The sequence below is a fragment of the Myotis davidii genome, unplaced genomic scaffold (genome assembly GCF_000327345.1).
Source record: "Myotis davidii unplaced genomic scaffold, ASM32734v1 scaffold46, whole genome shotgun sequence".
NCBI classification, from domain to species: domain Eukaryota; kingdom Metazoa; phylum Chordata; class Mammalia; order Chiroptera; family Vespertilionidae; genus Myotis; species Myotis davidii.
Window position 1 is genome coordinate 12,676,058 of NW_006383006.1, and position 14,553 is coordinate 12,690,610.

Genomic DNA, 14,553 nt, shown 5'->3' on the forward strand with positions numbered 1-14,553 from the left:
ATCTTGGTTCTGGTTACTTTTTAATGACAACTTAATGTAAATGAAATTGCTGTGTATTTGTAAGGCTTAACTACTTTTGCAAAAATGCCCACTAAAGTGGTTGGGTCAATTTAAAATTCCATCACCAGCAGTGAATTGGAGCAGTAGTTGCTCCCACCTTTGCAAACAATAGATATATAATTAATTTGAAAAAGGTAAAATTGAAAAAAATATAAAAATGATATCCCTATATAATTGAAAATTGTCCTACTATTTGCATGAAATATTACATATTTATAAAATATGTAACATATATTTGAGTTATAAAGCATAATAAGAAAAATACCTCTGAGCCCATCTATTATTGCATCTATACATTCCTATCCCTACCCCTTTACTCTACCTTCCACCCAGAAGTAATCACTATTCTGGATTTTTCTGTTTATGCTTCTTTTGCATTTTTGAAAAGTAATTTTATAAAAAATATATTATTCATAAACAATATGTTGTTTAATTCTGCTCATTTGTAGTTTACATACATATTTCTTTGAAAATATATATAATTTATCAGAACTTATTAAAATCCTAGAAGCCTGATGCATGAAATTAGTGCAAGGGGCTTGGCCCCTGCCCACTGTGGCGGCTGCCTCTGCCTCAGCCCCTGCTGCCACAGCTTCATCCAGAAGGTCATCTGGAAGGAAGTCTGGTCTAATTAGCATATTATGCTTTTGTTATTATAGATATATTTTGAAAGAATTTGTCTATTTTATTCAGTTTTAAAATTCATTGGCATAAAGTTTTTATAGTAGTTTTATTTAAAAATGATTTATCTATATTATGTAGATACTAGAAACTTGATGCATGAAATTCATGCAAGGGCCTCGACCCCTGCCACTGTGGCAGCCAGGGGCCTCTGCCTCCACCCCCACCCACTGCGGCAGTGGCAGGGGGCCTCTGCCTTGGCCCCTGCTTCTGCCTCAGCCCCCGCCTGCCACCATGGTGGCCGGGGGCCTCTGCTCCTCTGCCTCGGCCCCTGCCCACTGTGGCTGTGCCTGGAAGGAAGGACGTCCGGTCTAATTAGCATATTATGCTTTTATTATTATGGATAACTGCCCCTCCCCTGACTCCCAGAACTCATCACTTTCTAACTTGATGAGCACAGTGAGCATTTCAGTCAGGGTCTGTCATTCTCCGCTTCTGGAGTACGACACTGTATTTAACACAGAATCGTTTCCCCAGCACCGTCTCATAAACCTTAAGCGATTCCAAATCTTACCTCCTGGTCTCTCCCATGAGCATGGCACATACTCACCCACCTTCTATGACTGGAGTTGGGCCTGCCCTGACTCCCGCCCTCCTCTGCTCACTCATTTACCGTCTTCCCCGGCCCTACGACAAAGGTTTTGCAATCTCCGAGCCAAGGAACAACGGGAGGATGGGAGCTCAGGACCGAAGAGGCAGCATTTCCCAAAGGTCAGCCCACCAATCCCAGGATTCGCACCAGTGTTTCTAGAAGGGTCACAGCAGCAAGGGTGGCTATGGCAGCCTTTCAATTTTTAAAAAATCAATAGCTAAAGCAATTCCTGTAACATGTTCTCCTTCTACCAGGAGTAGCAGGAGTCTCTGTGGGTACTGTGAGCGGCCTGAGGAAGTGGGCAGCCAACGGAGCTCCCCTCCCAGACCCCGGGGTCTGACGTGGACTTCCCAGGGTGGCTCAGATGCTATTTCTTTTGCAAACTGAATGGGCCACTGGTTAAAGGCAGTCAGCAAGGATGTGGGAAAATAAGGTTAAGGAGGAACATCAAAATGATAATTCTCTAACTCTGACCTTTATCTTGAAAAACTGAAACTCTACACCCACTAAACAATAACTCCCCATTTCCCCTCTGCCCGAGCCTGATGACAACCATTTTATCTTTTGTTTTTATGGATTTAACTCCTTAAGATACCTCATGTAAGTGAAATCATGCAGTATTTGTCATTCTGTAAATGGTTATTTTACTTAGCATAAAGGCCTCCAGGTTCATTCATGTTGTCATAAATGGCAGGGTTTTCTTCTATTTTAAGGCTGAATAATATTCCAATGAATGTAAATATCACATTTTCTTTATTCATTCATCTGCTGGTGGATAAGATATGGGTTGTTTTTATAACTTGGATTATATGAATAATGCTGTAACGAACATGGAAGTTCAGGTATCTTTTTAAGGTACTGACATGGTTGTTCTATTCTTCTTATTTTTTTGAGGCACCTTGAGACTGTTTTCCATAATGGCTGTCCTGATTTACATTCATACCTATAGTGTACAAGGGTTCCAATTTCTCCATATCCTCAACAAAACTTTTCTTTAAAAAAATACAATAGCCATCTTAATAGGTGTGAGGTGCTATCTCATAGTTTTGATTTTACTTTCCATGATAATTAATGATGTTGAACATCTTTTCATATACCTATTGGCCATTGTATGATCTTGAGAAAGAAGAACAAAATTGGAGGCTTCATACTCTCACATTTCAATTTATATTTCAAAGCTATAGTGATTAAAACTGTATGGTACTGGTATAAAAATAGACATATAGACCAGTGAAATGGAATAGAGAACACAGAAATAAACTCATGAATAAGTGGTCAACAGATTTTTGATAAATGCCAAGAATACTCAATGGGAAAAGGATAGTCTTTTTAACAAATGGTGCTGGGAAAACCGAATATCCACATGCAATAAAAATTGAAGTTGGGATTAAGAACCAAAATGGTGGCATAGGTAAATGTGGGACTAGCCGCCTCTGACAACCACATCAAAATTACAAGTAAAATACAGAATAACCATAATTCATAACTGCCTGAAATCCGGCTGAGTGGAAGTCCTACAATTAGAAAATTAAGGAAGAAAACACATTGAGACTGGTAGGAAAGGTGGAGGTGCAGAACAGGCTACCGCTAGTCCAACAACCACATGTGGTGTTTTTTTTTTAAACAGGAGGGATATCTTGGCTGTGGAGGCCTCCTGTGAGGAGGAAGGGGTCCCAACCCCACATCAGACCCCTCAGCCAAGGGTTCCAGTGCTGGGAAGAGAAGTCCATTTAACTTCAGGCTATAAAAACTAGTGGGGATTGTGCCTGCTGGAGACATAGGCAGTTCTTCTTAAAGGGCCAGAACACAGACTTACTCAGACTCTATCCTTCTGAGCTCCAGCACCAGGGCAGCTGCTTGAGGGGAATCTAGGTACGTACAGGGAGGAACTGGATTATCTGGCATTAGAGCAAGAACTCGGGGCAGCTTTCTCCCAACAGCAGTGCTTGCAGTGGTCATTGTTCCTATGCTGAGACCTCCCTGTCACAGAGTTGACTGGCAGGGGTCATGTCAGAGTCTCCAACAACATGGTTCAACCTGTTCACGCCACCCTGGTGATTCTCTGAGACCCTGACTCACTCAGTTTACAGCCCCACTCAAGCTATTTACAGCAGTTTTTCCATATGAATGGTCTGTCCTGGCTCAGGCTCCAGAGTTTCCTAAAATCTCTCAAACAAGTAGCAGCTGGTGTCAGCATGTCTCCATACCACACAATGAGAGACCCAGTACAGGCACTAGTAGCAGCCTGCCGTGCTTCAGAGTATAACCCCTTGTTGTATGGATCCCTTTAGAATTATGAAGTGGCCTTCCTTGTCTCTTGTTATGGTCTTCACTTTGAGGTCTATTTTGTCAGATATAAGTATTGCTACCCCAGCTTTTGTTTTTTCATTTCCATTTGCCTGAAAGATGTTTTTCCATCCCTCACTTTCAGTCTGTGTGAGTCCCTTGTTCTGAGGTGGGTCTCCTGTAGACAGCATACTAGTATATATGGGTAGTGTTTTCTTATCCATTTGGTCACTTGTTGTCTTTTGATTGGAGTATTTAATCCATTTATGTTTAATGTTATTATTGATAGGTAATTGTTTGTAGCCATTTGTATTTTTTATGCCTCTGTTCCTTCCTCCCTTTCTATTTCTTCTTTTACAGAGTTCCCTTTAGCATTTCTTGCATTGCTGGCTTGGTAGTGATAAACTCCCTTAGCATATTTTTGTCTGCGAAGCTTCTGATTTCCCCTTTGATTTTGATTGATAGTCTTGCTGGATAGAGTATTCTTGGATTAGGTCCTTTGCTTTGCAACACTGTATACTTCATTCCATTCCCTTCTAGCTTGATATGTTTCTGTTGAGAAATCATTTGATAATCTGATGGGGATCCTTTGTAGGTAACTTTCTATGTCTCTCTTTTGCAACCTTTAAGATTCTCTCTTTGTTAACATTTGCCATTGTAAATATGTGTCTTGGTGTGGGTCTTTTTGGAATAATTTGGCTTGGGACTCTCTGTACTTGTGTGAATTTTTTCCCCCCATATCAGGGAAGTTTTCTGTCATTATTTCTTCAAATAGGTTCTCTAATCCTTGCTGCTCTTCTTGTCCTTCTGGCACCTCTATTATATGTATGTTACTTCATTTCATGCTGTCCCAAAGCTCCATTAGACTCTTCTCCTGCTTTTTATTTTTTTTCTCCAATTGGTGTTCAGATTGGGCTTGTTTCTCTACCTTATCTTCTAATTCAATAAGTCAGTCCTCTGCTTCTTCTAGTCTACTGTTGAAACCTTCCATAGCATTTTTGATTGTAGCTTTTGATTTCTTCCTGATTTTTGCTTACGTTGTTGATTTTCTCATCCATCAGGTTTATGAACTGTATGACCATTACTATGAATTCTTTTTCTGTCATATTGCATGCCTCCATTTCACTTATTTCCTTCCTTGGCAATTCCTCTTTTTCTTTCTTCTGGGGATTGTTTCATTGTCTCCCCATTCTAGCTATCACCATGAGGTCCAAAGCTGAGTTGCAGGGGCTTGAGCCATGTGCACTGGGAGTGTTGTGCCACCTGAGTATCACTGAAGAGCTTTGACACCAAGACGTGTGGCTGCTGTGCGTCAGTGGAGCCACATATGCCGACAATAAGAAACATCAGCGCTGAGTGCAACCTTGTGCACACACCTAGAATCAGGGATCCTGCATGTGCCACGCTGAGAAAGAGTCCCTGCGGGTGTGCACCGAAAATCAGGGTCCCTTAGTGCATGCCAGGAGTCAGAGTCCCCATGCACTGAGAATTGAATATTAGAGTCTCTGTTGCTTGGTGCGGCCTTGTGCCAAGAATCAGGGACCCAGTGTGCACATGTGCCCCGCATTAGAGTCACTGGCACTCAGTATGTGCACATTGAGAATCAGGGTTCCTGTGCACAACCATGAGAAACAGAGTCCCTGCATGTGTGTGCTGAGAGTCAAGTCAGTGGTGCTCAGTGTGGCCTCTCATGCAGAGAATCAGGGTCCCTGGTCGGCTTGGGGGGGCTGGTTGCACAACTGCCCAGTGTCTGTGGGAGGCCCACTCCTGTGCCACAGGAAACAGACACCTGTGTGTGCACACCCAGAGTCAAAGTCAGGTAGTACAACCACCCTGTGTCAGTGGGAGGCCTGGTTGCACATGTGCTACGGGAAACAGACTCGACTCCCCGTGTGCGCATGCCCAGAGTCAAAGTCATGTAGCACAGGTGTCCTGTGTTGGAAGGAGGCCTGCTCATGCGGAGTGGGTCTAGCAGGTCCTATGCTGCTGCACTGGGCCAGAGGGGAGGGGGATGGGCTCTGTGACTCACAGAAATCTGTGTCCAGAATGTCTGGAGTGTTGGTGTCTGTGGGTCTGCAGCTGTGGTAGCAGGTCTTTATTCCGAGTGGCTGTAGTGTTCCAGTTTGCATTTGAGACCAGATTGGGTGTTGGTGAGGCTAGGTTCCTAGTCATAAGCAGTTCCGCTCTTCAAGATGGTGTGGTTTCTCAAACCCTGATCTTCTGATTCATAAATTGACACTCAACCACTGGGCCACACCAGCTGGGCAACTGCTTTCAGTCTTATGGGATCTTTTTTTGTTGGTAACTAACATTTTTTTCTCTTTCTGCTTTTAAGATTCTCTGTTTGTTTGTAATATTGGCATTCTAATTATGATGTGTGTTGGTGTGAGCCTGTTGGAGTTCATCTTGTTTGATACTCTCTGCACTTCCTGGATTTGTATGTCAGTTTTCTTCACTGGGTCAGGAAAGTTTTCTGTCATTAGTTTTTCAAGTAGGATTTCAATTTCTTGCTCTCTCTCTTCTCTTTCTGGTACCCCCATGAGATGAATGTTCGTATGCTTGAAGTTGTTCTTTAAACAATCCTCATGTTTTGCATTATTTTTCCTTTTTGCTCTTTTAATGGGGTGTTTTCTGCTTTCTTACATTCCAAATTGCTGATCTGATTTTCTGCTTCATCTACTCTATTGTTGATTCCCTGTAATTTTTCATTTCAGTTAGTGTATCCTTCATTTCTGACTGGTTCTTTTTTATGGTTTCCATGTCCTTTTTTTATGCTGTGGATGTTCTCATCAAGTTCCCTGAGCATCCTTATAACCATTATTTTGAACTGTGTATTTCTTAGTTTGCTTGCCTCCATTTCATTTAGTTCTTTTTTCTGGATATTTTTCCTGTACTTTTATTTGGGACCTGTTTCTTTATCTCCTTATTTTGGTTGCTTCCCTGTGTTTGTTTTTATGTATTAGGTCAAGCTGATATGTTTTTTGGACTTGGTAGAGTGGCTTTATGTAGTAGGCTTCCAATCCAGTCTGCATCTCTGCCTCTCCACCAGTCTCCTGTGGCTTCTTCTTTATATCCTTAGTTACAGGACTTCCGTTAGCTAGATTTCAGGTATTGTGAATGATGGTTGTTCTGTAGTTTAGTTGTAATTTTAATGTGGTTGTGGGAGGTTCTGACTATTGTATTTACATACAGCACCATCTTGATTCTCAAACATATTTTTAAAAGAAATATTTATTAAATATTGACAATGTGTTCTGTGCTGTGCACCACTGATTGCTAGACTATACTGATTAGGTTATGGCAAAATATGGTGGTGATGTTGGAGCCAATTGATTGTGATTCTTTGTAAGAGTTAATATGATGCAAAAATATCTGAGGAACGATGATAATAATAGAAACAGAGAAAAAATAGGATTATGAAAAAGAAGTATATAAGAACCCCTTTTATTAAATGTGGTCAAGGGAGGCTTTTCTGGAAAAAGTTTGTTTTCAAACTTTCTGACAACATTTCTTCTTATACCACACTAATTTAGACTTTGTAACTTGACAGCACTCCGATGAAATATTTCTGAAGTCTAAGGTCACAAGTTTTGAGTCTTGTGGACTGAAAAGCATCTCAAAAGCCAAATTGTTAAAGTAAGAGATAGTTTTATGTTCTGTGGTTTAATTGTTTTTAAAATATATTTTATTGAGTTTTTACAGAGAGGAAGGGAGAGAGATAGAGAGTTAGAAACATCGATGAGAAAGAAACATCGATCAGCTGCCTCCTGCACACCTCCTACTGGGGATGTGCCCGCAACCCAGGTACATGCCCTTGACTGGAATCGAACCTGGGACCCTTGAGTCCGCAGGCCAACGCTCTATCCACTGAGCCAAACCGGTTTCGGCATTCTGTGGTTTCTTATTTGCTGTCACCTCCTTGTTCTCATTGAAGAGAATGCTTTTGCCATGAAATCTTGCTAGTACTAGAGTAGAGCAATATTCTTTCTCCTACTTTTTAAGCAGTCTAAAGTGTTGGATTTTCAGTCAGTTACTGCTATTGACTCATTTTAAAGCAAAAATATTTATGTACATCCATCTAAGGCACCATTAAATCTGATACCCAGAAGATACTTTCCTTTCTTCTGTTCTTTTGTCCTTTTTTTCCCTGGGTAAAAGTCAACATTGACTCTGAGGTATAATTCCCAGGAAAATCCAATCAAGAAAAGGTGGCTATTCCCAAGGCTCAGACCAATCATTTGGTCACCAATATTCAAGTTGCTAATGAGATTCTTTTTTACTTGAGAAAAACAATATTAAGCACTTTGTTTTGAACATGGTTATAATCTCTGAAGGTGAAGCTATCTTTCCTGAAACCTAGAAAAATGTTTCTATTTCAATTACTATCATGGAAAACATATGTAAAAACAAATGTTTTACTATTTAGAGTGAGCATTAATTCAACTTATTCAACAGTCTCTCTCTAATGATTGCTCAGTTATTTTTTACTTTCTTAACTTAATCTACAGTCTAATTGTTATTCAACATATTTTTACATATGTATTCTGACAAAGCACAAAGGGGAGTATGAAGGTGAGTAAGTTATAGCTCTTTTTAAGGGTATTGGGAATATGTTTTTGGATGGGGTGACACTAAGCTGGGTTGTGCATGAAGGGTGGGTTTTGGCCTAAAACATTGTCTTCCAGGAGGGGGAAATAGCATAATAATTCCATTGTTTCTATTTAATATTCCCTCCTAGTCCCCTATTCTGTATTTCTTTTTTTAGTTTTTTTAAAAATATATTTTATTGATTTTTTACAGAGAGGAAGGGAGAGAGATAGAGAGTTACAAACATCGATGAGAGAGAAACATCGATCAGCTGCCTCCTGCACATCTCCCACTGGGGATGTGCCCACAACCCAGGTACATGCCCTTGACCGGAATCGAACCCGGGACCCTTGAGTCCACAGGCCGACGCTCTATCCACTGAGCCAAACCGGTTTCGGCTCTTTTTTTAGTTTTTAATGCTAAATAAATTCTGAAGTAATGTTTTAAGTTTCTATGTTTTAAAACTCCAAATTTCTGTCGTTTGGTTCTCAGCATCCATCAAGCTAATCCTTATTTTTCCCTTTTAGAAATTATAACTCTTATATAATGGCAGTTTTGTATCAACTCACATAATTTGGAGAAAATTGATCACTGTTTGAGGAGAATAGATTCTTTTTGGTCTAACTCAGGTAAGAGAGAGTTCTGATTCCCACTGCGTTCATTTGCAAATAGGATTAATAACATTTCTGTTATGGATTGTGAATCATTTCTAGGGCTCAGAGAAGACTCATCTATGTTGTTTTTGATCCAATTCAGGTGAAGCTGTCAGTGGAATGCAGTGAACTACAATTGTCATGTAAAACTTTACCACAGGGCACTAAGATCAGGTTTATAGGCAAAATTTCAGAAGTTGAGAGTTAGTTTATTGATGTTCCTTTCTGGTGTGCAAGGAGGGCCGGTTGAGAGTAGGAGAGTTGTGGTAGCCTAGAATAGTTCTGAAGCATGGCATAGTTATGGACATATATAACTAAAATAAAAAATATTATTAGAGTTTAATTTACATAAACCCAGGCAGCTGCATTAATTTTTCCCTAACACTTCATGTACAAGTGGCTCAACATGTAAATGGTTTTAACTAAAAACGCTCTGGAAAAAATAATTCTGGAGACTAGGAACTTAGAACAGACTATGTCTGGGTAAGAATGACATAGCGGAGGACTTTGGCTAGTCAGCAGACAGTGTGAGGGCAGTAGACAACTAAGCAGTAGTAGATGTCAGCATGACAAAAGACTGTACAGAAGCTAAAGATGAAGTTGCCGATACTAAAGACCCACTTTGTCTTCTATGAAATTCTATTAAGTACCTTGGTAGTAAAAGCTACTTCCTTATAACCTTGAAGTTATTTTTGATTTAAGTTGTCAGTGACTTACAGAGTAGTGTAATGAAGTAGTGTAATGAAGAAAGGCTTAGAAGTCAACTTGTTTTTTATTTATTTTATTTTTAAAATATGTTTTTATTGACTTAGAGAGAGAGGATGGGAGAGGGAGAAAGAGATAGAAACACCAACGAAAGAGAAACATCGACCTGATCGACTGCCTCCTGCATGCCCCTCATGGGGATTGAGCTGGTAACCCGACCATGTGCCCTGACTGGGAATGAAACTGGCAACTTCTTGTGCATGGGTTGATGCTCAATTTTTTTTAAATTAATAGTTTTGTTAAAGAGAAAAACATGTGCAAAATAAAAAATGTATAGAAGTATAGAGAAGAGAAAAAAATCACCCCTAGACTCTATAGAAAGATAGCAATTGTTAAATGTTTTTTAAAATTGTTTATTATTTTTTCAGTTATATTTGACATACACTATCATATTAATTTCAGATGTACAACATAGTAAATAGACACTGACATACCTTATGAAGTCATCACCCTGATGAGACTAGTACCTATCTGATACCATACAGACTTATTACAATATTATTGTCTGTACTTTGCATCTTTGTGACTAGTTTTATAACTGGAAATGTGTACATCTTAATTGGATTTTTATTTTAAATTCTAGTTCTTTGTGATCTTGTAGAGAAAATTTTATTTGTCTCCAAGATCAGCCTTCATTGTACCAGAAGGTACTTGGGAAGATATTAATTCTAAGTTTGGAGCCCTAAAGAAATTGAACTCTATAGTCAGCTTTTCTTTAATCACTTCATTTCAAAGCAATAAATAAGGATATTGTTTTTGAGAGTTACAATATACTTCAAACCTCAATGCCATGATTAAGAAGGATCCTAACAGTGTGTATTATGTGGCATTTGCATCCCTGGAGAAATTAGAGAGGAAAAAATGTACCAGACAAGACTGGACATACTATATGAATCTTGGAATCAGATGGTTGATATAGATTATTTCTGAAGGTTCATCTCAAATAATTTATATCCATAAAGAGCATTATATGTGATATTAGACTGATATTGGTCACAGGTCTGCTGGAAGAAGCAGATGCTATTTTCAATACAAAATAATAATAGCATGTAAAGGGATTCATGAGCAATATAAACAAGATCTGTTGGAAGTGAACTGAATTTAAATAGAGGATGGTTATTCTTGAAATCCAAATTTTAGACTGGAAAGTTGAAATCATGAAGGGAAAGAAAATAGGGAGGGTAAATTTCAGGAGGCATAATATGATAAATAGAAGTTCCAGAAAGAAAATGAACTAATTTAATTAAAATGGAAAGAGAAGGTGAGATGAAGAGGGAGAAAAATATTTTGAAGGTCTAATCTTACCTAGTGTAAGGGAAAGCAGGAAAGAAATAAAACTTATTGGTGGGGAAAATAGTTGGCATCTTATTTTAAAATTGGAGTAGAGACATTTGTCACTGGAAAAGGGACAATTAACAATAACAAAAAGAAAAGTATAACAGGACTTCTGTGTTAATAATTGGGTTGATTAAATGAACACCATCTTAACCAGACCAACAAAATTAAACATGAACAAATTATATTTTTCTTGTTGACATTATTGCAAGCCCAGAAAACCCAAAACATTTTAGTGAAAAACAATTTTACACAATAGCAGAATGTAGCCTCCCCATTTTAGCAAGAAGAATCTAGAAATGGAGATGAGGAAGGGAATTGCATTCAGAATGTCAAAGAAACTATATAAAATACCTGGGAATAATTTAAACAAAGAGGCATATAACATATATGAACCAAGGGGAAAATCTTACTGAAGGACATGAAATGAGGTTTTAACAAATGGAGGAATGTATTATTCTTGAATGGGAGGACATCATCATAATAATGCTACTTCATTCAAAGTTAATATATATTTAATGCAATTCAAATCAGAATCCAATGAAATTTTTTGGAGGATTGGATAAACTGATCTTAAAATGTATATGTAATAATATACGCTCAAGACCAGCTAAAAGGTATGAAACAAGGTATAAGAACAGTGAAAAAGAGATTTGCTTTATCAGATATAGTGATAAAGCCACTATTGTGAAGTGCCCAAATATTTATACAGAAATAGATAAATATATCAGTGGAAGTAGAAACAGATCCCAAAATATCTAAGAATTTAGCATATAAAAATGGTAGTTAAATTAAGTGGGGAAGAACAGGCCATTTAACACACAGTACCATTACAATTCTATTCACCCAAAGAAATGAAAAGTGAACTTATATTCTAAAACATACAAGAAATAATAGATCACAGTTTTAAATAAAAAGCAAAAAATAATAAAATGTTGTAAGAAAATCTAAGGGTATACATGTATGGCCCAGGAGCAAGGGTAATCTTAACAAAGACTAAACTCAGTAGCTATAAAATAAGTAACAGCTGGATTTAATCACATACCAATGAAAAACTTGAGTATAACAAAAGAAACCATAAACAAAATTAATAGATAATTGATTTAGAGAAAATATATAACAAATGACAAAAGCTTAAAATCTATAATATAAAAAGAACTCCTACAATTTGATAAGGAAAAGCAGAATAGGAAATAAGAGAAGAAATGAATAGGAAATTCACAGAGCAAACCCAAACTGCAAAAACAAAAACAAAACAACCAACTTGTTCAAATGTATTGGCTGTCAGGGAAATGAAAAGTAGTGCAAAAATGAACCATCGCTTTACACCCAATATACTGGCAACAATTTAAAAAAGTGTTAACATTTATTCTTGCGGAAATATGTGTGGTTACAGACTTTTTTGAAGTCAGTCAGGTAGAACTACTAAAATTAAAAATATATGTACTTTTGCCTGGCTGGTGTGGCTCAGCAAGTGAGCATCAACCCAGGAACCAAGAAGTCACCAGTTCGATTCCCAGTCTGGGCACATGCCTGGGGTTGCGGGCTCAATCCCCAGTAGGGGGCATGCAGGAAGCAACCAATTAATGATGTTCCTCTCTCATAGATGTTTCTATCTCTATATCCCTCTCCCTTTCTCTCTCTTTAAAAGATCAATAAAAACATATACAAATATATATGTACTTTAATCCAACGATACTACTCTTGGGAATCCATGACACAGAAACAAAAGCATTAATTGTTTGCAGCATTATCTGTAGGGGCCACCCCCCCCCAAAAAAAAAATACTACAAACAAACAAAAAAAACAAACCACCAACAAAAACCAAACAAACAAAAAAACAAAACTAGAAACAAGGTGAACATTTACACTGTGAATATTAGGTATTAAAGAATAAAATAGAGCACCTCCTCAGATAGTTCTCTGTGCCTTTTTGCACATATTTCCATTCTGTGGCATATATGAGTGTAGAAATTAGTAAGTATAAGTCTCTCTATTTCCTGATGTACCTCTCCTTAAATTCTTAGGTGCCTTTGTCTACATTTTCCTGTCTTCTTTAGCCACTAACGCCCAAACTAAATTTGAGGCACATGATTAAATGATACCAAAGATCTAGACATGGAAAAATGTCTGGTGCTGGCTCTGTGATTCTTGAACTACATAAACTCGTAGTAGCTGTGTACAATGACAAGGTGATCTTTAGTTTTTTGACATTTGTGTAACTCCATAGCCTGGACTTCCTTTCCAACTTAAAAATATTATGTCACCTCTCTCTTATGCTTTCCAGGTAACTTCAGGATCCTAGCACACCAAATTGATGGGTGGAGGAAATTACTCGGTGGTGTCTGAATTTTTGTTGCTGGGACTCACCAGTTCCTGGGAGATTCAGATTCTTCTTTTTCTGCTTTTCACAATATTTTATATAGCAAGTATGCTAGGAAACCTTCTCATTGTGCTGACAATTATCTCAGACCATCACTTACATTCCCCCATGTACTTTTTGCTGGCAAATCTCTCCCTTATTGACACAGGTGTTTCTAGCATTGCAACCCCAAAGATGGTTTATGACATTTTCAGAAAACATAAAGTCATCTCTTTGAAAGGGTGCATTACTCAGATGTTCTTTATTCACACTGTTGGGGGTGCAGAGATGGTACTGCTTATAGTCATGGCCTATGACCGATACATTGCTATCTGTAAACCCCTCCACTACCTGACCATCATGAGCCTAAGAATGTGCATTTCTCTTTTGGCTGTTGCTTGGACCATTGGACTCATCCACTCTGTGGCTCAACTGGCTTTTGTTGTAAACTTACCCTTTTGTGGTCCCAACAAAATGGATAGCTTTTATTGTGATTTTCCTCGGTTCATCAAACTTGCGTGTACAGACACTTATAGATTGGAGTTTCTGGTCACTGCCAACAGTGGTTTCATTTCCATGGGCACCTTCTTTATCTTGGTTATATCTTACATCTTCATCCTGGTCACAGTTCGCAAGCACACCTCAGGGGGCTCATCCAAAGCCCTCTCCACTCTCTCAGCTCACATCACTGTGGTGGTCTTTTTCTTTGGTCCTTGTATTATTGTCTACGTGTGGCCATTCCCTACCTTACCCATAGATAAATTTTTAGCCATTTTTGATGCCCTGATCACTCCTTTTATGAATCCTATTATCTATACATTTAGAAATAAGGAGATGAAGGTGGCAATGAGGAGACTGTTTGGTAAGGTTTTAAGTTTCAGGAAGTGTTCCTTCATGCATAATTCAAGAAATTCAGATTCATCTTGACTATAGCACTTGGAAATGAATCTCTTTAATTAAACTTTTCATAGATCTTTTTAATTTAGCAAATGATTTCAATATCCATTGTGAAATATCTCCTCAAGGACTCTGTTCTGATCTGGTCAGTTTTTCACAGACAGGGATCCTTTTCGAAGGATCCTAAAAATGTTGAGGACGAGTGACTTCAGCTTTGGAACGTAGTGTCCTTTATTATTGAAGACTTTGGTTAAAGCTGCAGTCTCACATTTTGGGCATATTTTCCGGGAATGTAAATTGTCTTATCTTTGGTAGTAATTCTCAGAGATATATCT

The 14,553-nt window shown here is 38.3% G+C and overlaps 1 protein-coding gene across 1 annotated transcript; it reads left to right on the top strand.

Moving 5' to 3' along the window:
• The first annotated feature begins 13,276 nt into the window (after positions 1 to 13,276).
• LOC107181533 (olfactory receptor 4F3/4F16/4F29-like) lies at positions 13,277 to 14,248 on the top strand. The gene has a single exon (XM_015557539.1). It carries the CDS (start codon positions 13,277 to 13,279, stop codon positions 14,246 to 14,248), a length of 972 nt encoding a protein of 323 aa, XP_015413025.1.
• Positions 14,249 to 14,553: the final 305 nt, after the last annotated feature.